General features: G+C 50.1%; 5 protein-coding genes across 5 annotated transcripts; 1 reads left to right on the plus strand and 4 right to left on the minus strand.

Moving 5' to 3' along the window:
- Positions 1-767: 767 nt before the first annotated feature.
- Positions 768-2,599, minus strand: gprC. Its single transcript, XM_025629178.1, has 2 exons — positions 1,957-2,599; positions 768-1,902 (listed from the first exon to the last, which is right to left on the minus strand). The coding sequence occupies exons 1-2, from the start codon at positions 2,545-2,547 to the stop codon at positions 1,150-1,152; spliced, it is 1,344 nt and encodes a 447-aa protein (XP_025475462.1). The 5' UTR covers positions 2,548-2,599; the 3' UTR covers positions 768-1,149.
- A 7,133-nt stretch (positions 2,600-9,732) lies between these two features.
- Positions 9,733-17,373, minus strand: BO87DRAFT_367856 (uncharacterized protein). The gene is made up of 5 exons (XM_025621910.1): positions 17,162-17,373; positions 15,903-17,085; positions 15,410-15,500; positions 14,115-15,293; positions 9,733-12,931 (listed from the first exon to the last, which is right to left on the minus strand). The coding sequence occupies exons 2-5, from the start codon at positions 16,932-16,934 to the stop codon at positions 10,212-10,214; spliced, it is 5,022 nt and encodes a 1,673-aa protein (XP_025475463.1). The 5' UTR covers positions 16,935-17,085; positions 17,162-17,373; the 3' UTR covers positions 9,733-10,211.
- A 540-nt stretch (positions 17,374-17,913) lies between these two features.
- Positions 17,914-20,210, minus strand: BO87DRAFT_430064 (gamma-glutamyltransferase; the record flags this gene model as incomplete). The annotated part of the gene is made up of 8 exons (XM_025627528.1): positions 17,914-18,362; positions 18,414-18,547; positions 18,600-18,760; positions 18,831-19,410; positions 19,460-19,619; positions 19,674-19,707; positions 19,765-20,070; positions 20,160-20,210. 8 exons carry the CDS (start codon positions 20,208-20,210, stop codon positions 17,914-17,916), a joined length of 1,875 nt encoding a protein of 624 aa, XP_025475464.1.
- A 569-nt stretch (positions 20,211-20,779) lies between these two features.
- Positions 20,780-22,406, minus strand: BO87DRAFT_169978 (uncharacterized protein). The gene is made up of 4 exons (XM_025618332.1): positions 22,240-22,406; positions 21,395-22,059; positions 21,311-21,340; positions 20,780-21,255 (listed from the first exon to the last, which is right to left on the minus strand). The coding sequence occupies exons 1-4, from the start codon at positions 22,306-22,308 to the stop codon at positions 20,880-20,882; spliced, it is 1,140 nt and encodes a 379-aa protein (XP_025475465.1). The 5' UTR covers positions 22,309-22,406; the 3' UTR covers positions 20,780-20,879.
- A 1,134-nt stretch (positions 22,407-23,540) lies between these two features.
- Positions 23,541-25,342, plus strand: BO87DRAFT_430066 (Zn(II)2Cys6 transcription factor domain-containing protein; the record flags this gene model as incomplete). The annotated part of the gene is made up of 2 exons (XM_025627529.1): positions 23,541-23,734; positions 23,797-25,342. 2 exons carry the CDS (start codon positions 23,541-23,543, stop codon positions 25,340-25,342), a joined length of 1,740 nt encoding a protein of 579 aa, XP_025475466.1.
- Between the last annotated feature and the right edge of the window lie 784 nt (positions 25,343-26,126).

The following is a 26,126-nucleotide window of genomic DNA, read 5'->3' on the forward strand; positions in this document are numbered from 1 at the left end:
CACATCGAGGCAGTCACATCAAAACAGAAAGTGAGAGTCAGGGATTTGTTCTTCATTCGCAAGTAATTCCCGAACAATATTTACATGAATGAGCTTAAGAGCAATCCGGAAACCTCTCACTGACCAAGGAAAGCAAGCATGGCAGCCGACCAGCGAGCGACTTCCCAGCAGACATTCATGCGTACCCCCTGGTATAACCTACTACTAGGTAGCTAGCCCCTGTCATTTACGATAATCTATTCACTCAATCAAAAGCACGAGAGCAACGATACAAAGCGAGACGAAAAGGACACCCACAAAATACGATTGTGAGAGAGCATCCGACATCCCTTCACAGCTAATGATCGATTGATACGCTCGTCTAAACCACCCGATGATAACCAATCCAGTAGTAGTCTAGATTACCACCAGTACTACAATTAACACCTACTTCGTCAGTAAGTTACCGATCGCCTATTATTCCAATCAGCCCATGTCTCTCGAAAATAGTAACTAGTAGTACTCCAGTTCGTATCATTGCAAAGGTATCATCAATCAATCAATCGTATCATAAGTTTCACTCTCTTCATACGAGCTGTAGACCACGATGGCATTAATTTAATTGTACTTTGATAGTGAATAGTAATTGTAGTACTTATTACTATATATCATGCTAAAGACAGCGCCCCGACCACGAAAGAAGGGGAGGGAAAGATCACACTCTCCAAAAATGCAAATCTATCATAACAAAAAGAACTTTTATTGATATTGATTCCGCAGTGCACCATGTCTGCCAAGAATGAACCAATGAGGAGAAACAGAGAAGGGAAAAAAGAAAAAGTCTGGTATCATTCCTAGAGGTATTCAGAGAAAAGAAGAAAAAGAAAGGAAAAGTCTGGTGCAAGGTATATATACATGTGCAGTAATGTATGCAAGATGAAAGGTAAGGATGCCATCCTCCGCGGAGGACCGCGGAGAGGGATAGAGGTAGATCTTCTGATCGAAGGATAGATGTCGGGAGTCATCAGAGAATGAAGGTGAATCTGGAATAGCCGCCACCTCAAGTTTAAAATAAACCGTATATAGTAGTACAAATATAGGCGTGAGAAGCACTATAACATCGAAAATGAGGAAGAAAGGGGCATTATTTCGAGGACATTCGGTGGGCGACTATCTCCCCCACATCCGTGCTGACGAGTCGTTGATTCTCCCATGATGACGATCTGAATCCTTGCTCGAGCGATCGCTACTCTCTTCGACTCCATTGTCGAATGCAGGTTCAGAGGTAATCTCGATCGTCGTGTGTTGGTACACCTTGCCCATGGGGGTCAATTCCACGCCGGCAGTCTGCACGATATTGTCGGTGGAGCCGTCGCGCACAGTTTGGTCGAGATCATCATCTTCATGATGTACGCCCTTGCGCAGAGCGCTAATGTCCGTCCGGTTCATCTTGGGATCCGCGGTGATGGTGGTCAGATGGTTTTCTGTGGTCTTTCGGCCCTTGCTGCTGGCGAAGCGGTTGTAGCTGCGATCGTGGCTGGGTTCCGATTCCAAGATCAGGTTTCGACGGGTCAGGGTGTACAGCAGGGCGTCAACCAGTCCGGAGCTGGTGATCAATGCACCGGCAACACAGAAGTAGGCTACACTTGGAGAGTTGCCTTGCGCGGTCGCCATTCGACCTGCGGCCAGAGGAAGCGAAAGGACAATGTAGGCGATCGGATAGATAACCATGTATCCAATGACGCGGCGAAGGCGCTTGAGACTTTCGATGTGACTGCTGCCCAGAATGGCGGATTGCTTGATCCGGATCCGCAGCTGGAACCACATCACCGCGTACAGACAGACCGTACCGAATTCGGCCAAGAAAATCCAGATATAGTGAGTCCAGAGACGAATGGATTCGTAGTCTTCGCTGATCCAGCACTAGAAGCGCGAACGTTTAGTTGTGGGCCCATTCGATGAAGAAGGATGACTTACCCAGGCACCTGATGGGATAAAGACATAGCGGCCATGAGCAGCAAGGGGGATGATGACTAGGACGGCCACGAAGATCCAGACTCCAATGACGAAGCTGACGAAGACCCGATGGCTCATTTTCCGCCCAAGAGCGACGAGAAGGAAGGTGTGAAAAGCGATCGCCATGACGAAAAGTCCACTTCCTGGGTCTCCTACCTGCAGCCAGAATCCCTGGAGGAAACAACCTGCCGAGTCCGCGGAGATCTTATCCTCTGCAATCCATTTGATGCATATCAGGAAGGCGAGCGCTTGCTGGAGATCGGCCAAAACGAGGTTGTAGATGAGAATGACATATTGATTGTAACCGATGTACCGGGCATAGGAACCGCGCCAAAAGATGAGTCGATAGCTGATGAAACAGATCAAGGCTAGTGTCGCTATGAAGGATAGAACTGCCATGACAGAGACTGCAATCAGACCTTTGCGCTGCGTGCTTGGGAGGGGATCAATGTCCAGAGTAACGCCACCCGGGCCATAGATCGTTCGGCGGAATAGGTCGCGTCCCCCTTCATCGAATGCCCCCAGGGCACTCAAGACATGTACAAGACTCATTGTTGATCGGGTATTGTAAATCGGATGCCGGGGTAGGCTGCGGTCATTATTCTCTTCCTCAGTCGGCGGAGACAGCTGCAGCTCGGCCCGGGAGATAGGACGGGGATTTTTGTAGAAGCCCCGGAAGAAAGATAGTGGGTTGGGGCGATCTAGATAATTCCTGGAGTGTCGACAAGAATGGGCAAAGTAGTGCAAGGCCGATCTGTGTTCGAGTCAGGGGTCAAGCCTTCGCACGTACTTGCCAGGACTACCCAAGAAACAGTCGAAAGGTAAAAGAAGAGGGGAAAGGAGACATTGCGCGATGGAAGTAGGAAATGGACGAGCCACACACGCACATGGAAAGGCTAAACTACCGGCAACGGGGAGTGGATATGCTGTGGAGGGCCAGCCCTTTACCACGCAAAGCTTTTCGCCAGATTAGTTTAAGATCCTGCTGCTCATGAGCCTACGAAAGTAGAAAGTGAAAACTAGGAAGTCAATCAGTGAGTCGAAGCTAGTCTACCCCATATCACGGTCTGGGCCGACGTATCCCGTGCTGGCCTATGGAAGGGAAAGCCCCCAGGGTTGCCCCTCACGGAAGTCAAAACCAGGGGGCTCTGAAGCCTGAACTGGGAAGGTCGACAAGGTCAGCAAGTACACTGACCTATAGCGGCCTAGCAGTAGATTCAAGTGGTTCCTGAAACCTTGAAGTTTGGATGGCAGACCCGGCGCCAAGCGTAGGGGACGAACGTGGTTTTCTGGTTCGGAATGTTTACTAGCGCGCTGGTACGGACTGGTTCCGGTAGCCTAAATTCGACTGTCTACACTGGGAGGTAGATAGGAGCATTGAGTTAGAGAGGATATGATCATCTTGCTTCTTGCCACCAGTCTGGCAAGTTGGCAACCGGCGCAGGTGGCACAATTCGAGGATGAAACTTCAAACCACCATCGTTGAGCCGTGTAAGATTGGCCTATCAAAGCTGCAGGGTGTCAGGGGAAGAAGCATTTTAACGGGACCTCGGGTCTGCGAGAGGAGGAGCATGGAAATTGTGGGTTCGACTCGTGCCGCGGCCAAAGGAAAGCGGTCCGCAAGTCAAACTTGGACCAAACAGGAGTGGCCACTCCCCATGCAGTACCGTGGCCGCGGGTACAATAATTTCTGTCACCAGGACTCCAGTCTTTTTCGTTGTGAACGATGTTGCACAGTGGACAAGCGACATTCAACAGCTTCGAGCAACACACCAACAGACACCAACACAAATTTTTTCGAACTCTTTGGCCACTATGGAGCGCAAATTTTCTTCCTCACTGCCATAGCGGGAAACGCCCCAGTCGGTATCGCGTTAGCATCGCCGAGAGACATTGAGCGTGCCATGCCATTGATTCCAGAAGCCTGAAGGTCCCGCTTCGCGGATCGGCTTAGAAATTGATTTAGAGGATCCACCGGGTTACTACAAGTGTAAATCATGACGCTAGATTGCTTTCTGTTTGGGTAATCGATTACCTTGAAGATAAGCAAGAGGAAATAATCACGCAGCCGAGCAATAGCAGGATCGTGACGATCGCAGACTTGGACAGAACGATTGGGTCAAGCAAGCACCCGCCTCCAGCTGCACTAGGCCTCGATCGTCCCTGAGCGGCAGTATCGGAATGCCAGATACTACAAAGTATGTATTCTGGGTCTCGCGGCTGCGATGCGGTATCTGAGAGAGGAACCATGGATTGGCAGGAGTACACGGCAAGGACCCTCTCAGTCACTGATGATACGTGTAAGGTGTAATGGCACCATGCAAATATAGAAGTGTCTCCGACTCCTTCTGAGGGCGTGTGTAATTTTATCAATCGTTGTCGGTGCGGTGTTCTGCATGTGTATTCTGTTGCGGCTAACCAGCAACTTAGGGTGGAACACTTTAATAAGCGGGAGGCACTAGTGTATCCGAATGAGTTTCAACTTTCAAGAGCCGTCAACACCGAACAGGCATTCTTGTCGAATTCTGCAAAAGCGCCCTGGAGGTGACGCGGCTCACTCGGTGACTGCATTGTAGTGTCTCCTTGATGAGGATTTGATACCATTGTTGCTGCAATGGCACCAATATCGGTCGGATTAGTGTTGAGTATCAATGGATCCCTGGCCGCCGCAGTCCTATCATGGCCTTCAGGAGGAGTTGATAAGAGCCTTTTCATTAGTACACCGCACTACTGCATACCTATCCTCTGTATGATCTTATCATCCATATTGATCGACTTCAATTGTCCCTCCCTTGTAGGAAGGATAGAAACGAACAGCTGGTGTGAGTCGAGGCAGTCATTTCACTGCTTTCCACGAGATGTACCATGATGGATCTGGTAGGCGTCAAGAGAACAGCAGCAAAGGGGACAAAGTTCGTTTCGGTGCTTCTTCGACTATCAACTTTGTAGTAATTCAGCGGTGTCCACAGAAACAGTATAGCCAGACCGAGTGGAGATGTGTACCACCAACGGTTTTAATCAACCCAATACCGGCAGTGAAGTTGACCGGCGCTATTGCCCAAAACAGGAAGGTGTCGACGAATCACACCCTTCCAATGATTCCCACTGGCCTGACAAAAGTACTAAGTACTTACTAACTCCATCCATACGACGGCCACGTCGGGACTGCATTGCTCTTTTTGTCAAGCCAGCTAACTCTCCGCCTCTGCCAAAGGTCGTGTCTTTGAGCTTCATCGCTATGTTCGCGATGCGGCACGTTTTATTTCCCAAGTGTACCGCTCTGGTGATGCTGCTTCTTAGGTCGCGTCATCTGCGTCTGCCTTCGTACTACCAAGATTACCGACAGCTTCTCCGTTGGATATTAGTGTATAGGATCATACTGCACCTCCATACTAGATGCAGTGGCCTAGCAGAGTCTTCGGACTAGCCTACATAAGGTTCCTTGGTACACACCTACGCTCCTTGGCTCATGAGCTTCTTTCATTGGTACTTTACAGTAGGAGAACACGCCCCGCTGAGAGATCCCTAATTGCTGTCCTGGTGATACCAAGCATACTCTGATCTCTCTGTTGGTCTGTTTATCCTGGCCTCACATATAAACACTCGACGCAAAGCCTCCAACGTTTCGTGAACCCTTGACAATCCCGGCCTATTCCATGCCCATGGAATTGTGCTCACAACTGGGATCTATCAACAGGCTGATCTGTCAGGTGTATCTCAATCTTCACATGCCTGGCAGACCAGTGTAGACTGGATTGACAACCGTCAGAAGCAGTCAACTTGCCGCTGCCAGAATGCGAAGACCCCTTTTCAATAATGAGACCCTCTCAAGCCACTTCCTGAATCGTAAGACTTTCAATGTGGATGGTCTCAGGAAGATCACAGCACATGCTCTGAAGGCCTTTGGCGCCAAAGGTCATACCAAAACAGCAAGATGTAGCTTGCCAAGATTGGCTATCTTATGCTATCAGGTAGGCTGACATGTCATTGTGAAGATCATGACTCTATGCATGAACGTGCACCCAACTTGGAAGTTAAATGGCCCTCGCAAAGTGGCCCGTTTACAAGGGGAACCGCATTGATCGTGAACATTGCCGCGGGGCAGTCTATCACAAGCTGCACATGCCAAAAGGCATATAACTCGAAAAGGACTACGTCCAAACAATGCATCTACAGTACTGAAAGGCTTCAACTCAAGCAGTTCTGAGCTGATATATTCCAGCGCAATCGTGTAAAATGGACATTGCTTGTGTCTCGATTATATGCCTTTCCTATGCCAAGTAGAACATGTGGACTCAAGCACATGCAGATTATTCTCACGGTCGGTTCGGCCAGGTATGGCATCATTTGCTGATCTCTCAGAGTCAGTGCTGGACAGATCTGCTCTATGATAGATCTTTGTTGATCCAGCACACGGCTGCTCTCACGAGAACAGCGAGTTTAAGTAGGTTATCGTCCACGAGTTTCCTCTTAGAGTCGACTCTGGCTCGAGACATTGTCCATTACCACCGGATTGTTACCATCACGCTGGAACGAAGGTGTCATGGCCGTTAAGGGGGTCCACAATTCGTGGCGATCACTATTATTGCTACCATGAAGAGTAGGGTTCTTGGCGCCTTCGCATCCAGCGTCGGCAGCCCGGCAGAACTAGGCATCACTCTCCGCTACTGCCAAGCGATCGACATTCTGGCCGCCCCTACGGTAATTGTCTATGGTCTAACTACGTACCCGTCTTTCAGAATCCTCTCGAACTAAAGAATCCCGTCACAACTTAAATTCGCATTATCTCATGACAATAACTTTATGCATGCCTTGTCTCTGCCTCCTGTGGCTGCTTTCATGCATGAAAGTCATTGCCTCATGGGCTCAAATTACGAAACTTTGACAGCTTGGAAAGGGGTGAGATAAAAACTCTTCACCTCTTGGCAGTCTCCAGTTAAATTACTTGGCTGCCCCTCAAGGCCAGCGTCCTGACTCGGCCCAGTCCCGTCCTAGGGCGCCGACGGAAGGCTCCAAGCGTCCAAAGAGCCATTCACACCGTGTGGGACGGTTCATCTTCAACAACCGAAGTCCCGAGAAATCGGTGTCAATCTCCAGAGGGGTTCTCCTATGTGGTGTATAAACCGCCTTATGCTTCAACGCCCTAGCATTGTTATTCGTTGGTCTCAAATGACCTTCTGGAAGGGAGACTAAGCAGCAGATGCTATTGGTTTTTGCCTGAAAGGCCGACTAAAAGGCAGCTTGTTCCCGCCTAGACAGTCGCGTGGGAAGACATAGTCCAGATACCCTTCCCTGTTTTCCATTATGCTCTTTACCTCCTGTCTCACATAAGTTTGGAGAAGTGGAGAACAAGTTTACAATTGCGCAGAGTCTGTTGGTCCCGTCGCGCACATTCCTGCCCTGGTGGCCTTCGCTTTCCGGAATCAGTTCCACGAATGCCGAGACCTTACTATCTCGCGATAATGTTTCCACCATGGACTATGGTAGCTTTCGGAACTCTCGTCCCCAGCAAACGAGACCAATGACAGCCCCTCCCAAACTCTCCGGCCGGCCACCGAAAGCCAATTGCGGGTTTAGCTTCAAAAAGGGTGAGCAAGGCGGGGTTTAACTTCGATAAAACCGCAGGGCTATCGCAACTAGTGTTGCTCTGTTGATGGGCAAACCCGACCTCCCTTTTTTGCGCCTCTTCACATTCCATAGTCTATCAAACCCAAGAAACCCAAGATCAAGTCGAGCCGTGCTTACTCGGAAGGGTTGTTGCCGAAATTCTAAATTTGTTTTCCCCTCCCGGGTGCGGAACCAAAGAACCTTGTGGCTACAGGATCCATTTTCTGGATGAACCATGGATACTCACTAGCTGATCTTGAACCAGATACAGTAAATAGCACGAGGATCAAGCACTTGAATATGATAAGGTAATGAGAATGCACGGATATCGAAGCTGATCCGGAAGGTCGAACTCGTCCAAGCTATGGAGCTGCGAATCTGGGGTGGATTGCCCCGACTCAGATGGGGATGAGGAATAACTGAGTTGGGCTTAGCCCGAGGTACACTTTATGCCCTGAACCTTGTTATGATGAGTGAGAAATTAGTGTCGACGAATAAAGGGGAAGGCAAGACCCCATGAACAGTACTGGGCTTGCTTGATTTCCTCTGCAGAAGGAACCGATTCACTGATCTAGAGAGAGAGCACTACACAGGACTAAGACATTCCCTAAGCAGTACCATCGCGCTACACTTGGCTACATACAACGCGATGGTCACCCGTGACTTACTTACTAGCTCACTCTCCGCGCAAAGTCTGTTAACGTCAAGGGATACCATATCTCAGTATGGAACTGACCTGAAACGCCTCAAGAACAATGCAAAGCCATCACAACACACGTGCGGGGTACAAATGACAAGAAGGATACAACCAACAGGATCAATCAATCACATTGAATGAATCTTTCCCCGCTTCGTATTTTCACTTATTTTATCCTTCGTTGGTCTGTGAGAGGAAGGAAGGGAAGGCGCACCATCGGATTCCCCCACCTCGTATTCAACAGCCTCCCGTCTTGCTTCTTCCCCGCAGAATAGGCAGACATTTCTGGAATAGTGCGGATCGAGACAGAGTTCCTTGCCTTGCTGTTGCACCTCATCAAATTCACTGTGTGATTATTGAGAGAAGTGGTGACGAACTCAGTACTGTACTGAAATGGAAAAGGATCGTATAGTCGGTTCCAGATCATCAAAACTGGGTTAAAGCAAAGTAAGAGAGGTATGTATTACTGACGTCAGTAGTATATATACTCTTCAGTTGGAATTGTACAACTACTCATCTGTAGATTCTCACTGCTTAATAACGGACGACTATATTGTAGGATTTATATAAAAAGCCAATATGAACTAGAAGCGCGTTCGAAGAATGTAGTAATAGACAGATACAGATAACCATGAATAAAGTCTGATGAGTCAAGTATGAAACAATAACTAGTTAATGATGTAGTTATCAATTGACGTCCACTTGAATGTTGCTGACGATGACTTCCTCCGCGAGAAGATATATATTACTACCCTTCAACCAGAACACCCAATCTTATTAAATAAGAGATTGTAACTACAGTTATCGAGTAGTATTTATATCTGCACAGATCTACACGTCTATTTTATCAAAGATCAATGTGTTCGAGACTAAAGACCTGTCTATACGTAATACATCCCGAGTGGTACGATATATATATATATATATATACCATAAAAAGTTACGATGAAACTAAAGGCTACTAGCTACCAACCTATCAACTACCAAATAAATGGAGAGAAACCAAAACTAGCAGAGTAGTGATAGATAGAAGTAGTAAATTCTGTATTGTTATCATGGTAGTAATTGACCAGACTGCATTTCAATAGCGTTCAAGCTCCGGGTAAGCAACTACTAGTAAATGTAGATTATACAATAGTACTTTTGAGGTGCTAATATTTTCTGGATGACTTACTCCCTCTTTTCTCAATCAGTGTTAGTCAAAATGGAAACCTACACTGGCCTCTTGGCTGCTTTCTATTTCCGTGATTAAATTGTAGTGTTTCGAAGTGTTCCTGGTATGAGGGACTTTGGCGGGCGGAAGTCAAGCCAAGTCATATCTATGGACATTCAAATTCAGACAGGTGTTGCCTGATGTTACAATCAACTACAGAGCGAGTGTGAGGGAGAAAGAGTAGACTCAATTTAATTTCGAAGACCAATTTCCATAGTATAGACAAATATACTATTCAAGCATAATATCTAAATATAAAGGACACCTATATGCAGCTGGTATTCACCGATTCATAAAGTCATAACATCAGAGGGGGCGTATGTACAACGAAGTCATTATCGTTGTCAGCAGTTGATGGGTGGGAATCGAGAAACAAGAAAACCGGACGAACAAAACAACAGGAAGAAAAGGAAACTTCGTTAAAATACATAAACATTAGGTGTCGTGCATGTCATTTACATACACACCCGCCATCTCGACTTCCTCGAGTCTTCAATGCGTTGATACATTTCATCTCATCTCGTCTCGTCTCGTCGCAATTCGTGCATTCGTGGTTCCGTGCGCTCGTTTAGATGTCGTGTCATGACGCTGAATGAAATGAAACTATAATAAAGAGAACCAGGCGGATGCGGTTGCGTTATTGGTATTTTGTATATGGGTTGAAAGGAGTTGGTCGCCATCAAGGACTATTGCCGTGGATCATCTTCTCCGGGAGCCTCGTCGGCTGTCGTATACTTCTTCTTCGTCCTCCTCTTCGACAGGAGCAGGTGTCCGTCGTTCAGTGCGACGCTTTGGACGGCGCCGGCGGTTGGAGCTGATGTTGCTGGCCGAGTCATCTGGAGCCAACGACACGGCGTCATCTAAGAAGTCGTCGTCTGCCCCATCATCCCATACGCCTAAGCCAGAGGCTGGAGTCCCCAGGCGAGCCTCCACGTAGGAACCGCGACGGTTCTGGTTTGCAATCGACAGCCCTGCGCCACGTTCGCGGAGCGCGCGCCGCACCACCTCTGCCTTGCAGTGAAGGGCCTCAAAAGCATCTTCAAGTGCCTCCATACCGAGGTAGATGTCCCGTTCTATCTCCGCCAGAGCCGCGATTTCCATTTCCTCGTCCAGGGCGATCGGGCCACCAAATGAAGCTGGGGCGGGCGAGGAACACGGACCATATGGCTGACTAGCGGGTCGAATCCCTCCGTCGATTGGGTTTGGTGTCGGGCCACGCGAGATTCCGCCGGTGGTGAACGGTGTGTTGGATCGACTGTAGCTATAACGTGGTGGGGTCGAGCCTGGTGCGCCGGGGAAGGTGTCTTCAGCGCCACTCCGCAGAAAACCATCAAACCGACCAGAGATCAAGATGTCCCACTCGTCGTCACTGATTGCTGCCAGGGTGGCAAGAACATGGTGCATGCCGGGATTGTTCAGCATGTAGATGGCAGCTTCTGGATCGCGCGGAGCGGAGGTCAATCGGTACAGTCGCTGGATGGCGAGCGACGATGACACCAATGGTGCGGGTCGGGGCCGCGGTGGTCCCTCCGGTCGCGGTGTAGGCACTGTAGAGCCGAGGCCGAGAAGAGCAGAGAATAGTTGACGCTCGTGAGGTCCGAGATGGGTCAAGATGGCAAAGGTCAGGGTTTCGTCATCTACCTCCTCAGGCGCGCTCGTAGCCTGACCGGACTGCTCGTTGAGCCACTTGTCCACAGCAACTTTCGTCTTGCGCGATTGACGAATAAAGTGGTCACGATACTCCTCCGGCACATCAATGTCCAGCTTCTGCATGGGAATATGTTCCTCCCCAGACCAGTTCGCGTCAACCACAGCTGGGTTCAATATGAAAGCCGGCCAGCTGGGAAGTTCACGACGACCCGAGACAAGCTCCAATACCTCACCCCAGCTGACGCCTGACGGACGTTCTTCCATTGTCTCATGCTCACACATCAGACAACTGCAGTACTCGCATGAAATGTCACGGGCAAACACCGCTTCCAAGCGATCGAGCAGGCGGCGCGCGACAGACCGATACCCCGTGGCAACCGCTAGCGACCCGTTCTTGGCCATTACATTGTTGTAATCCTCGAGCAGTCTGTTGAACGGTTCAAATATCTTGGTTGCCGCGGTTTGAGAAGGCGATGGCGCATACGGCGAACCCTCGGGAACAGAAGGGCCGAGCATAGACTTCGGAACACGATGGTCTAGCCCACCATTCTGTAGAAGATAGTCGACTTTTGGAATCGAGACAGGAACTTCGGGAGGAGGCGGTGGCGGTGGTGGAGCACCGTAGGCAGAGCTTGCTGTGGGTGGTCGTCCATAATCATACGCAGCGTCAACCGGTGTACGAGCCCCAAAGCTCGGGCGAGATGAGGCCGACGATCGCGTCTGGTTGCGCGATGGCGGCTTCTCTGGACTCTTCGGCTTGCGAGAGGTTGTAGACTGATGAGGCGGCGCAATGGTTGCGTCCGATCCATTTGCTGAGTCCGGACCAATGTCGCGCACTGTCGCGGGTGAGCGAGGGGGAGTGGCATGGCTGGATGGCCGCTTGGGGGAAGCCGTTTCCTCGACGATCTTTGACCGAGTCGAATTGCGACTAGCCGTCCGTGACGGCAAATCAGACTCATAGCTGGAGCGCTTCGGTTTTACCGTCTCCGACCGTGTTGGCTTGCTCGTTTTGGAACCGTCATCCTTCTTCGACCGCAGACTCGAGGATGACCGCGTAGATTCTGCTCTGATCCGAATCTTGGTTTTTGGCTTCTCTGGCTTCTCCTCCGCTCCTTTCTCTTCTTTACTACCAACTGTGCTTGCCTTGTGTGATTGCTGGTCCACGCTCGTCAGCGGCGGGCTGGGGGGCGCTTGGTTGTTATTCTCGGCACGGGTCTTCGCATCTCCATTGCTACCTTCTTTACCTCCCTCGGTCAGGTCGGTCGGATCCGGTGTAGGGATGCTCGGTTTGCTGATGACTTCTTTGCTGTGGGCTTTGGAGAAGGTCGGGTATGGGAGGCTGGTCCTCGACTCGAGGAACGAGGCTGTGCCCGAGTGGCTGGCGCTGTCGACCCCAGGCATGGAGGAGCGGCGCTTTTTGCGGGAATTGGAAGTAGATGTGGAAGGGGTTGAGGCGCGGCCCGTGGGAGTATCAGGGTCGCGTTCCTTGGTTGAAGTGCGGGAGGTCTGTCCGTGGGACGAGCGATTCTTGCGTGGTCTGGATTTGGATGAAAGGGTCGAAGATGAAGAAGTCTTTCTCTCCCGGTCCCTATCGCGATCTCGTTCATTTAGTCTCAGCGGTAGAAACATTATGTGGAAGAAGGTGGAAAGGTTTCGAAAAAGAGGGTGAAAGGAAGGGTAGAAGACGGCAATAGAGCGTTGTCGTTCTTCCTTTCCACCCCTTGTTTCCTGCTTCTCGTCCCCACTGTCGGATCGGTTGATATTTTCGTCTAGTTACCTCGTTTCAAGTGATGATCAAAAAAGTAAAGAGCAGTGACGGAGGAGTAGTCGTCAGCTTCCCAAGAGAATGTCACGAAAGGAAGGGTGTAGTCGGATGACCCGAGACCCGATTGATGTTCGTCTGGCGCTTAAGAGATATCGAGGAATGCAACTCTCACTGGTCGAATGCCTGACTAGGCGCTTGTGCCAAACCACCAAAGGCGCTGCTGAAGGGCATGCAACATCCCGTGGGCGGCGGGCGGGCGGGGGGACAGACGAAAAGAGGAAAGTGAAGAAGATCACGACGATTAGCTAAGGTGACCAGAAGCGAAGAAGAAGGGGGGTGGGAATGGGAATAAAACAATCAAATAGCGAGTAGTTCAGGGACGATGCATAAGGGAAAGATGGCGAGCCAAATGGATGGGGGGGATTTTGCGGTGAGAGACGGGCTGGCGGAGAGGATGGATCCCCGCAGCGATTCGGTGGTGGTGGGATTTTCCCAAGTTTAGCAGCAACTAGAAGCTCGGAGACCACCAGTGACGTGGTGCTGCATAGAAACCCAAATGGGGTGCACAAAAAGGCAGTGAGTACAAATAAATAGCAGCAAGGACCACGCCACTGCGATGGGCTGGTCTGGATGCTGCTGCTGTCTGGGAGGGATAATGCTGGGAGTGGTTCACTTTCTTGCATCCAATGGGGGTTGTTGTTTCCAGCATCAAGAAAGAAAGAAGATCCAAGTTCACGATTAAATTAATTAATCCATCGCGAGGGGCGTGATCCCGCTGGCCTCAGGCAGTATGCTCGGCTTGTGCCTGAGGCAAGGATAGATGGCTACCCAATGACTCACTCACTCACTCACTCACTCACTCTTCAAGTGGATCAGCACAAGCGAACTGGAAGCTGGTGGATCGTATCCAAATAGGATGAAGCTTATCTTGATGATTACTGAAGTGATCGGAATTATGCCAAATTAGCTGAGTGACCATCTACAGTATACCCTAAACTTGTAGTCATGAGATAGATAGATTACGATGTCGAAAGACGTTTATCCGTAGTATAATATGAACATCTACGGTATCAACCGAATTAAATCATTCGAAAAAATGGTAGTCTGTTATCAACAGGGTATCAAAACGCTACTTGACCCATATAAGCGTAGCAATAACTCCTCTTCCCTAGATGCCAAGGTTTAACTCCATGCTGTCAATCCATTCGACGCCTTCTTCACAGGCGACATCTCCAGAACCCAATTCCCATCCTCCTCATGAGCCACCCCTCCGCGACGTGCTGCTCGCATCACTCGTTCACTCGCCACTGTTCTCTCCCCAGTGTGTCTATCCCACACCCAACCCTCCTTCAACCACATCCACGTCAAGTACGCTCGTAGCTCTTTATCTTGCGGCAACACTGATTTCCACTCAGGTCTGAAAGACGCCTTGGAAGCTCCCTGAGCTCTCCAATCCGAGGCAAGTCCCCGGAGTTCATCACGGCAGAAGATCCTCCAGCTGTCCAAAGAATAGGGTCCGACACCAGGAAGGTGAGCAATCTCCCAACCCACGCGAGCGTCATCATCAGCAATGGTTTCATCGGCGCCGATATCACGTCCATCTCCCTTGCAGGGGTAGTGAAGTTTGCGGTAGCGCCTTCCTTTCGTAGGTGGGAAGGCCAGCCAGGTCTGGGCTAGTGCAATGCACTTCTTCGCTCGCTGGTTCTGGAATCCGAGACAGTGTATCATAGATGCCAGGGTGGATGGGTCCGTCGATGCCATCGCCTCCACCGTTGGGAACCGATCAAACACTTTGAATAGTACTGGAAGCGCAACGCCCCCGCGAGTACGGTTCAAGAATATGGTGGCAATTAGTAGACGGAAAGGATCATGGGCAAGTTGCTCCTGTACTAATCCGAATGATGGCGCATCGATGGGTGGAAACGGAAGACATGAATCAGGGTCGACCAGAGGTTTGGGAAAGTATGGGGATATCTTCTGAGACCTCAGACGTGGTGTTCTAGGCAGCACAGGAGCAGCCCCTATCGATGTTGCTTTAGTCGGCGTGCTTGGCTCTACGGCCTCTGATACACACTGTGTCTGGATAGGTGAGACATCGGGAGAGTAGAGAAATGGAATATCATCGAAACCGCTAGGTACATCACTCAAGTCTGAATCAGTAGAAAGGAAATCTGATGAAAGATTCAGCTTGGATAGGAGAATTCGGGTTTCTTCGGGTATCCGATCAAGAACATTCTTTGAGTGGGTACTTCTTCTCTCTCCGCAATGCACATTCCCTTTCTCCAATTTCCGGGGGGCGATGAAAAACTTTGACCTCACCTCATCGCTGGTGGTTGAACTTTGCGAATCATTGGTATCTAAAAATCCTCCAGATTCCAGAATGCCTCGTCCAACATAGAAAGATCATCAACCACTGTGGCATCGGGCTTTGCTGTTTGATTTGCTTCTTTAGAATCGCGTCCTTGTTGAACGTCATCTGCACTCGTCGACAATGCGACTTGTTCAGCGTTCGTAAGGCTTGCGCGAAATTGTTTCTTCTTTCGCTGTTTGCGATTATCGCGCTTCCTTCTATTCTTTTCTTTCTTGGACAGCACACGATCGGGATGCTGCGTTGCATCGCTCTGCAGAGATTCAGGCTGCTTGGTTTGCGTAGCCGAAGGGAGTTTATTCTTCGCCAAAACCGGCTGAGATAATCCAGTCTTCTTATCATCCTCACCCTCATCCTCCTCGTCCTCCGAATCACGAATGGTGTGCTGGCGTGGCAATTTCGGAGTGAAGTGATGTGTCATGGACCTTTTGATCGATGCTTCCTGCGATGGGAGTGTTTCGGGATTCGCCCCCTCGAATTGAGTGGTATTTTTCTCAACGGAGCTTTGTTTGTATCCTTCCTCAGAATGTGGCGGTGATGGAAGTCTGTGATTCTCATCATCATGTCTATCTGCGGCCTGTCCAGCAATTGGGTATTGAAACGGGACATTCTGCGTGGTGACTGGCTCGGGACTTTCGTTACCACTCGGGCATAAATCAATAGTAATTGCCGGCATGCCCTTGGCGGCATCTGTAGTTCTTTCCCGGCTGACCTTGGAATGAGACGCGGGAGGCTTCGCTATCGTAATGTTTGCGTCCGGACCATCAGTTTCACACTTTTTACGGTGTCCATTCGTGATGGGTTCGAGCGACTTTCTTTTCTTCGAGGTTGTCTTCTTCTCCTCCTGTTTCGATGTTGTCACCTGATCATTGCTGGCGCCTCGCTTCCTCTTGTTGTCCTTGTTAGACGACTTCGGTGGGCTTGTTTGCCCATCCTTGATCTCCTCGCCAAATCCAGAAGCATCCAGACTCATCTGGCCATTCCCATACAGCTCAAGGTAGATCTTCTTGACATATGCAACCAGCCTTTCAAGATCAGCCTCTTTCATACCAAGCGATCGACTCTTTCGACGTAATTCACGAACGAAGCTTCGTCGCGCAGATCGTAGTACAGGATATTCGCCTTTCTTCATGAACGGGTGTGAGCTGATAAAGGTAAGCAGTTCCATCCTCTTATCTAGGTCTACAGACGCGAAGACGATGTCCTCCTCAGAGGCGTCATCCAGAGTTTCGCCATCATCGACGAGCGTGTGTCCATTAGGCCCAACCACACTCGTACTAGACTCGGTATCGTTTTCATCGTCATTCGAGTCCATGCGACTGATGTGTCTCTGTGCCGCTTTTTGGGTCTTCGAGCGCTTTTTGCTTGGAAAGTAAGGCGAGTCCACGTTTGCAGATTGCGTAGCAGCGGTAATTGCCGAGGTGCGGTGACCCCCGCTTCGTGTCATATCATCCTCTCCGTTTATACCATCGCTACCGCTATAATCGTCAAAGCTGTTCTCAAAGCTTGCCTCGTCTGAAAGTATCTGATCCACCGTGCGTTGGGTCACTTCATCGAATGAATTGTGGAGGTCGACGTTGATATGCGGAGGCGAGATCCGGACCAAAGGGAACGTGGAGACTCCTTTGCCACCTGCCATGGCTGCGTTGTGTATTATTGACGGTCTATCTGCTAGTTTCCGTTTGGTAGATGCCGACTGAGTGTGTATAACAAGAGTGCAGCGGTTTGTTGGAATAGATTGTAAGAATAGAGGCGCATGGTCAGGAAATCGAGAAGGAAGAGTCAAAAGACTAACACATGGAGTGAATTGATTAGTGAATGAGTAGGCCATACCTCTCTCCATCCATCTGCAGGAGATCCACTTACAGGAGTAACACCAATCCACCATAGCCAAAACCTCGCAACTCCAACAGCCATATGCGCAAGCTAGAGCAGCCACATCGACCGCGAAAGAGTGAACGAATCCAACACGACGGAAGCCTTTCTCAGGATTTCCAAATGATAAGGCTTCAAACCATTCATTTAATCGGCGAAGATGATAGAATCTCCAGTCATTCACAACCGACGACCACCAGGCGAGGGTGAATTGGAAAGCCAGTGGAACAGAGAACACATTCCTCATTCTGCTGGCGCGCGCCGACGCGGAACCCGGGCAGCGCACGGGCCACCTCTGATAGATCACGCCCGCCATCTGATGTGTCCCGCCCCTTCCATGTCAGGCCCTTGCATCTGTTACAGACTTGCATCAGACCGATCGACTCGAGAGTGAAAGGGGGTGGTGGGCTGCAAGGATTGTAGTGGTCGTGCGAAGTACTGCTCTACTTCTTTTAAGTATTCACACGTCGTGATGTGCCTAAGTAGGGTTGTCCATACCGCGACAAAGTGCGGAGATACCATGCGGGCCAGTCGAGTAGACGTTTCTTTGCGTCGTATAATATTAGCAGTACATATCCGCCTCGGGCATTGTCATGATTCGTTTCGATATTCAAGTCTAATGCTATATGTATACTTTAACTTTCCATGTAACCCAAGTCCAAAACTGTAAATGCAAGACAAAAGCTATCGCTCGCAAAACCCTCATATGTATAGTCAGGGGGCACATGTGCATAATAGATCCCTCAAACAGCGAACCCTCCAGAATCAGCCTGTCTAGGCTCCCCTGCAGCATCAAAGGTTCCATTCGGTAGAACTCGAATGGCCTGCGCCGTGCTCTCCCCTGGACCTACCCAGGTCACATTGTGACCTCTTGCCTCCATGAAGGACACAGTCTCATTGTCATAATCGTACTCGAATGTGACACGATTCGGGACCAGTTGATCATGAAGACGCGGCTGGGCCAAGGCTTCTGCCGCTGAAAGATCTTCGTCGACGGCGTGTATAATGTTCTGGATGGTGGCAGTAATAATCCGACTACCTCCTGCCGAGCCGGCGACGAAGAACACTGTTCCGTTAGGATGGGTAACAATGGCCGGAGTGCAAGAGGACAGTGGGCGTTTCCCGGGTCGTATGAAGTTTGCCTCGGACGGAATATAGCCAAAGGAGTTGGACGAATTAGGAATAGAAAAGTCTCACGGATAAGTCAGTAACTGGGGTGAGCGGGAGCAAATATGAAGCATACCATCCATCTCATTATTCATTATGATACCAGTCTCAGGAACCATGACTTTGGAGCCAAAAAGCAGATTGATGGTCGTAATCGCAGAAATGGCAAGCCCACTGTGATCAATGGCAGCAATATGCGAGGTACCCGGTCTACTTAGGTCAGTTGTCTGATAATACTATGGTACCATCAAGATTCACCCACGTTTCAAGACTCTCATATCCCTGCGGATTGTAGGCAGGCACGGCTTGGGTATGCTGGTCGGAAATGTTCTTTCGAATCTCTTCAACAGTGGAATCCGCTAGCATCATTTCCTGATACGTGTCCATGCCATCGAGGAAGAACGGATCTCCTAGATTAGTCCTCTATATCACAAATTAGCATCGCCTCCACTGATTCAGCTGGCTACTAGTTAAGTAGAGCGGATAAGCGTACCAATCCATATCCAAACCGTATAGCCTCATCCAATCGATGAGTGCTCAGGTTCAGAGTATCCGGATTAAAGAGGTCATCGTAAGTACCCAGAACTTTGAGAACGTTCAGAGCTACGATACCACTGGAAGGGGCTGGGGTGCTAGTAATCCGATAGCCGCGATAATCAATTTCTGAGATGTTGCGGATAGCGACCGTATAATTGGCCAAGTCCTCAAGCGTCATTGTACCGTTAGCTTTCTGTACCGCATCTATCATAGTCTTCGCGATTGATCCAGAGTAGAAGGCATCGGGGCCCTCGTTTGCGATGGTCTCCAGTGTGGCCGCATAACGTTTTCGCGTAATGGTATCACCCAGACCGAGCCTGGTTCCATTGGGAGCAAAGTCGAGCGCCCAGGTAGGGTCCTGAGATAGGAAGTCTTCGCCGTCCCCAACAGCAGCTTTCATATAGCGGACCAGATCCTGCCCGACTGACCACCCCTCCCGTGCGGTTTGGATGGTGGGCTGCACAACAGTTGACCAGGGGAGCGAGCCATACTTGTTGTGGAGATACCCGAGACCACGCAGTTCCCCAGGAACGGCACTTCGATTATATCAGTTATTGCAGCATCCAAGAGCCTAAGAGAGCTCACCTTGCAAGGCCCCCGCTGACGGAAGCCTTCGTATTATTCTCAAACATATCCTGGAAAGCGGCCGCCGGGGCAGTTTCGCGGAAATCGATGGCCTCGAAAGAGCCTTCAGGGGTCTTGACCAGCATGAACCCACCTCCTCCGATTCCACTATGGTACATGCCTTCCAACTAACATCAGGTCCAAGCACTTCTCCAGTTATTGTAGGCCAACTCACCAACAGTTCCAACGCAGAGCATTGTTGCAACCATCTGAGACTGAAGTCAGCAGGGCGCCGCATGACGACAGATCGGCTGGATCGTTCTCACCGCGTCAGCTGCATTTCCCCCCATGTTTATAATATCTGTTCCATGGCGACTGCAGATAGCACTTTCGCTCGCCACTGCACCGCGCTTCCCATCCTCCAATTTACTCGCTCGGTCAAGCCGGCTAGTCGCAAATTCAAGAGGCGAGGTGAGCACACTTGGCAGATGTATCGTTATTATGGTTAGGAGTAGCGTCGACAATATCGTGAATTTCGCAAGGCGGAACATAGTTGAAGCGCTGGGTCGCTTGTCATGTAACAGGGTCCACTGCGATCGCTCAGCCGGGGTCTCCCAGGTTTCGAGAAGTGGCTGTAGGAACAGAGCGGGTTAGAAACACAATTCAATAATCGCGCAAGGTTGCACGAAAGAGGGTCGACAGAGCGACTCGGTCCAAATACCTGCTTCTCCGCATCTTGGCTCGAACTTTTCTTTGGCTGATAGGTCTCCATGTTGCAAAGAAATGCGAAGGCGGATCGGGGAGGGTCAAAACGACAGGTTAGATACGTCCGCGAGACTTAGCAGGTGCGGAGGATCAGCATCGGAGAGCCCTTGTGAGCCTTTCCGCCAGAGTTAGAGGACGCCCTATTCGCAGATACACTACCCTAAGAAAGTAGAAGGGAGGGGGAAGAATCTGCCCCAGGGAACGCAGGGAAATAAGAAATAAGGAAAGCCATCACCCCAGCCATATCGGGGACAGCGCTGGCCGAGATAAGCAGCGAGGGATTGTGGATGCCCGCCTGCAATCAAGAGTCATGACTGGGACTCCGCATTCTTGGGTCGTGCTTATCGAGGGCGGTTCTGCCAACGGGAATTCAGCCGCCACCCGCGGGCCCAAGTCACGCGATAACGCTGACCGGGTTCGGCCTGCCCAACGTAATGAGCCGAACCGTGATCTCCAGTTGAAGTGCAAGCAAGCCATCACGCCAAGCTCGTTGAGGTTCCCCGGATCGTCGAGTCATGGTATGTAATCGCCCATAGACTTGACAGAAACCCTTACCTCACAACTTTGCTTTGACTTTTGACTACTTGATAGTGTCACATCATTGTCGCTATCTGCGCTTTCCTCCCGTATGTAGCAGAGCCCATCCGCAACAGGTTCTCGTTTGCCCCTATCACCTTTAGTGCTCCACGGCCTCCTTTGTCCATGTAATGGTATCGGTCCAAATAGGGGGGATATCTTCCTCCAACTGCAGGACTGTTTCAATAAGACGCCGGCCCCAGTCGCGGACAAACCACTTGTCGGAGAGAAGGTGCAATCCTACCCCGTAGTGTAGAAATAGCACGCGGCCCACCCAGTCTCCACTTTTCAGCAGAGCAATGTAGTCTTCGCTGATATTAATGGGCCACGCAATGATGCCACCGTTTGGACCGCCGAACGGCCATCGTTTGATGGCTTCGTGAAGAATATCCCACGTATTTTGGTACGTAGTCTGGTTAGGCCCACCAAGGCTGGTGAATTTGTCTTGCACCCGCTGCAAAGACTCCATGATGGCACTTGTAGTTATTAGCATTACTTGGCTGAGTTCCCGCGGGAACTTTGGAAACATACCTGCGTAGTTTGATCTGAGATTCCTGTACACTAGAGATATATTAGCATCCTATTGCCATCGAAAGAAAGAGGGCAGGCAAGTACTGGTAGGGATTTCCATCTTGATCGACCTCGTCATCCTTATACTTCAGCCACCCCTGGAGGTCGCCCCGATACTCCATGCCGCTAAGCTGTTCGAAAAGAAACGCACAGCCCGCTATGAGCTGTCGAATCTCCAAAACATGGGATAGAGGCTCGAATGTATGTTTGTCCTGGGTAACACACGGGTAGGCTGTTGCACAGAGCATAATAAAGATGGAGCACAGGAAGGCTGGTGCGCAATTCTCGGGAGTCATTTCTGCGAGTACACGGGTGAATGCTGAACATGCTCGGTTCTGGTACTTGAGTGCGATTTCTAGCCATGAACGGTTATCGTGAGTGTTCAGGTACGCTAGATGAAGAGCAGACAATCCTAGTAGGCTGTCCAGCAAGAAGGCATGAGAGACCGCGATCCGTGGGACAACCACTTGGAAGTGGTGAGCATCTAGACGGCCTTGACAGAGCGTGATGTATGTCTCTGTTACATAGTGGTGGAATAGTTTCATCTCAAGCATCCTGTCTGATTGCGGTTCTCCTTCGGGACCAGGAAATACATCAGGCATATCCTGGGGTGTGGATGCATGCTGGCTATCCGCTTCACTTGACGGAGGGTATGTGCAATCCAGTCTTCGTTTCTTGCACAGGCCACATCGTGGTGTCTCTTCGTCGCACTACTCCGTGGGTCAGCATGAGACCAATAGCATGCATGATACTGCTGGAAGGAATGGAAACAGCATGTATAGTGTAATTATACCGACGACTCGATGGTGTGTAAACTGTCGATCCGGGGAGCGGAAAGAGGTAGCGGACCAGGGAGAAGAGAATGGAGATAAAAAGAGAGGAAGTCAGACCTTCACATGCCGTTTCTTACATTGGAGACAACCCTTCCGGGACTTGGTATGACTGCGGCGGGAGGGCATTCGGAGAAGTGCCAGGCACGGAAGGGGAATGACGTAGTTCGTCAAGGGCAAAACTTATCTAGTTCCGGTTAAGGTAGAAGCTGCGCGACGATAGTACTGGTAGTCTTTAGTTGTAATGAATGGGTTAAGCAGTACTAGTAGTGCGTGGGGTGAGAATAATCACAATGACCACAGCACACAGTCCGATAGCAAGAGGATCAATGCAGCGGACAGACCAAGCCTAAATGACAGAAATATGATAGAAAATGGCTGTTGGAGATGGAACGATGGAAATAAGAGAAACATAAGCTGCGGGTAACCCGACTGTCTATCCACCATCCATCGGGATCGGGTCTCGCCGTTTGGGGAATGGAAGCTGGTGCCGGGCCTGTGGCCTTTGTGGCAGGTTCTGCCGGTGTCAGCTTATCTAACAAGGCTGCTGATTGGTGGGAACCTGCTTACTCAGCTATGTACCTGACATGGGCGGATCCTGTTGGAACTTTAGTTGTACAAATTATGTTATTCTTAGATGGAACTGGTCCACAAGGACCATTCATTTGCAATGCTTTTGGTCTTCTTCTATCCGCGTGGATGCCTGTTTCATAAGTGATTAAACCGCCCAGGTCAGCTCGAGAATCTTACACTAGGCTCCTATACAGTCCAAGGCAGCAGCAACTTATCGACCCCACTCAGGACCCCGAGTCGCCTCACGTGGGAAGGAAAGAAGTCTTCCAGCCTTGACCGTCCTACACCATACGGGTCCTTCTATCTGGCGCTTATAGTCTTACTTGTATACTATGATTAACAGACTTTCTCTTTCATACGTCCTGCTTCCATCGCCAATGGGTGTTCTCCAGACAACTTGAGGCTGTTATACATCAATTTATATCGAGGTGGTACCACCTGCTGCTTTACATCTTCACAGCATCCCTACGTGCAAGATGACCGTTCATCACTAGTCGCAAAGCATTTTTAGCAGGAATTTATTGGGCATATCCTCATGCTGAACGTGTAGTGGGGCTCAGATGCCCGGTCTTCCACTACGGGTGACTAGCAGCCCATTTATCCAGTCAACGTCCGAAATGCGGCCAGATCCCTGTCAATACCACGTGACGGCGGTTTATGGGGGCCATGGAGCAGGTTGAGCATTGCAAAACACAAATCAGCCGGAAGGAAATCCAAGGTGCATGGTACCAGTGGTCCTCTAATTAAGACGTGACGGCTCAGATCTTCTAGCTCTTCGACAAGAATGAATGCGGACGACTCCTCCCCGCACCAGCGGCGACGGTTTGGATCTACCAGGTCGCGGAAGGGCTGCATTACATGTCGGTGAGCGAGAAACCCTCTGTCTACCTGCCCTTCTGGGTCAGTCTGCTAACCCTTCATCTGGCGGCCACGGCAGGATCCGTCGCGTCAAATGTGATGAACGCAAGCCGGCTTGTCTTCGGTATGCAAACACATTGGGATGACGCCTTTGCTGTGGAAACCCCACACTAACCTCCCGGATAGATGTACAAGTACGAACCGGAAATGTGATGGTTATATGCCCATGCCTTATTCGATACGCATCGCGAAGCAGTTGGCACAAGTAACTGCGTTTGTCAGTCCGGCTGAGTCCCGAGCCCTCGAGTTCTTCTTTCGCAAGTCTGCAGCGCATCTAGCTGGTTACTTCACTGCTTCGTTCTGGACCCGCACGGTTTTACAGCTCAGCCTGACCGAACCTACGATCCGCCAAGCTATTGCTGCGATTGGGTTTCTGTATGAAGTGGAGGGGATGTCTACAACTCCGGCAATGGCACACCGTTGGCAATCTTCCAAGTCCGACTTGGCACTACACCTTTATAACCGGGCCATCCGCACCACCATTGATAAGGTTTCATCAGGAATAGACGCTGTGCCCCTAGTCATAGCAGCCAGCATTTTGTTCGCATCCCTCGAGTTTCTCCGAGGAAATGCTACCGGGGTTACATCGCATATCACAAGCGGGCTGAACCTGGTGCGGTCCTGGCGGGCGCACCGAGAGCGATCCTGCTGCACCAAGAGTTCTCAGGCACATTGGGTGGATGCTGAACTGGCCCCTATCTTGAACTCTTTTTCTTTGAATACGTACGAGAAGTCGGCACTCAAACACCTCGTCAGTGCGCCACAAGAAAAAGTACTTGTCAATCCCGTGGATGCTCAAGGAAAGCTTTTATTGAACTGGCGGTTCCGAACATTCCATCAGGCACGCATCGCTCTTCTCGACTTGATGCTTTACTACATCGGAAAATTCCCCGACCGGCAAGAATTGGCCAGAATGACGAACCTTCCGCACTCACCCGTACAGCAATGGGCCGAAACTTTTGAGCATGCCGCCCAACGATGGGTGGCAAGCTTTGAATTGCTAGTGCAGCGGAAGCAGTCGGAATGCGGACCGGCCATAAAAAATGAGATTGATGCTACTCGCATGTTGTGGTATTGTTACCGTTTAGGACTTGATCGGTATCGTGTGGCCAATGAATCCGGCTGGGATGACTTCCGCACTGTCTACGAGGATATTGTCTCAATTGCCGAGCGTCTGCTCAGTGACTCAGACCACTACCCGGATGATGTCTCCAAAACGATGAATCTGGACGTACAGCTGTTGTATCCGTTGCAGGCCGTCGCCTGGAAATGCCGCTGGCCGGACCTTCGCCGTCGAGCCCTGGATCTGCTACAACGGATTCCTAAGCAAGAACTGATCTTTTATACCCCGAACTATCACGCCGTTTGCACACGGATCATGGAGCTTGAGGAGGGTACAATGTACAAAGAGATGCTTCCCCCAGATCACGCCCGTATCTACAGTTTTGTCATTAGCCCTACTCCGGCGACGACGGCCGATCACCCTGTTTACTCCATCACGTTTACCACTTTTCCACAGGGCCGAAGTAGCGAGCCACACTTTCACACAGAATCGCTCTGGCTTCATCCCTCGCAAGCGGAGGTCACGACAACTGTGCCACCTGTTGATATGATGAAACGCCGTGACTGGCCACCGGTGGCCCGAACGGATGCTCACCTGCAACATGTTTAGTGTGGATAACACAACCTGATGCCGTCCCCGCAAGATTGCGAGGCACATAGAATGAGTTTAGCCAGATAAGCACAGCATGTGCTCTACCCTCCTAACTGACATTAACATCGAAAAAGTCAATACTTATAGTATTCTCTCGTTATCCTCCTATCAAGCGATATCGCGTTGGCGGTCATCCCAACCGAAAGGTATAACATACAGGTAGCAGTTCAAATATAGTCAACTTGAAGCAAGGCACTAAAAAGACTACCAACTGAAGGAAATGTTCCAACCAAATTGGACATCCCACAACCTTAATCCATTAGGAAGTGATCTTATTAGATACTAATAACTTCAAGCTTACATCTTGTTTCAACTGCATACAGTTCATTTGTTGACCCTTGACTGTCCCTGCATTACCCTGGGCTCCTAATATGTTATCTCATTTGGCAAATAGGTGCTGAGTCCGGATCGGTTTCAGTATTCTTCTTGAGTGAAATTATTGATCCGTGTCCACTCCGCTGACCCACCCCAAAGCAGACTCAAAGTATGCATTTGAAGTTCAAAGAGCAAGCACACAATGGATATATACTAACTATAGGGAAATCTCTAGATGTCATTTAAAAGAACAAACCACTAGCAACAAATATGCTAATTGCGGAAGATTTCGGACATGATCAAAACTGTCTAGCGCTCGCTACTCGACCCACTTCAGCCCCGGCGAGCAAGAACTGCTGTAATACCCACAGTCATAGCTCGAGCTACTACATGCTAAGCATATTTCTAGCTCCTGTATACGCGTCTT

Source organism: Aspergillus neoniger (genome assembly GCF_003184625.1).
Source record: "Aspergillus neoniger CBS 115656 unplaced genomic scaffold BO87scaffold_41, whole genome shotgun sequence".
Taxonomy (NCBI): domain Eukaryota; kingdom Fungi; phylum Ascomycota; class Eurotiomycetes; order Eurotiales; family Aspergillaceae; genus Aspergillus; species Aspergillus neoniger.

Excerpts from the sequence above, each read along its gene's own strand:
- BO87DRAFT_169978 (XM_025618332.1), bottom strand. The coding sequence starts at position 22,308 with ATGCCCTCCCGCCGCAGTCATACCAAGTCCCGGAAGGGTTGTCTCCAA. Across the intron at positions 22,060-22,239 it reads GTAAGAAACGGCATGTGAAG|TGCGACGAAGAGACACCACG; the intron begins GTCTGACTTCCT and ends CCCACGGAGTAG. Across the intron at positions 21,256-21,310 it reads TCTCAGATCAAACTACGCAG|TGCCATCATGGAGTCTTTGC; the intron begins GTATGTTTCCAA and ends AATAACTACAAG.
- gprC (XM_025629178.1), bottom strand. The coding sequence starts at position 2,547 with ATGAGTCTTGTACATGTCTTGAGTGCCCTGGGGGCATTCGATGAAGGG. Across the intron at positions 1,903-1,956 it reads TTATCCCATCAGGTGCCTGG|TGCTGGATCAGCGAAGACTA; the intron begins GTAAGTCATCCT and ends TCGCGCTTCTAG.
- BO87DRAFT_367856 (XM_025621910.1), bottom strand. The coding sequence starts at position 16,934 with ATGGCAGGTGGCAAAGGAGTCTCCACGTTCCCTTTGGTCCGGATCTCG. Across the intron at positions 15,294-15,409 it reads ACAAGTCGCATTGTCGACGA|GATTTTTAGATACCAATGAT; the intron begins GTGCAGATGACG and ends TGGAATCTGGAG. Across the intron at positions 12,932-14,114 it reads GAATGGATTGACAGCATGGA|ACGAAAATATCAACCGATCC; the intron begins GTTAAACCTTGG and ends CGAGGTAACTAG.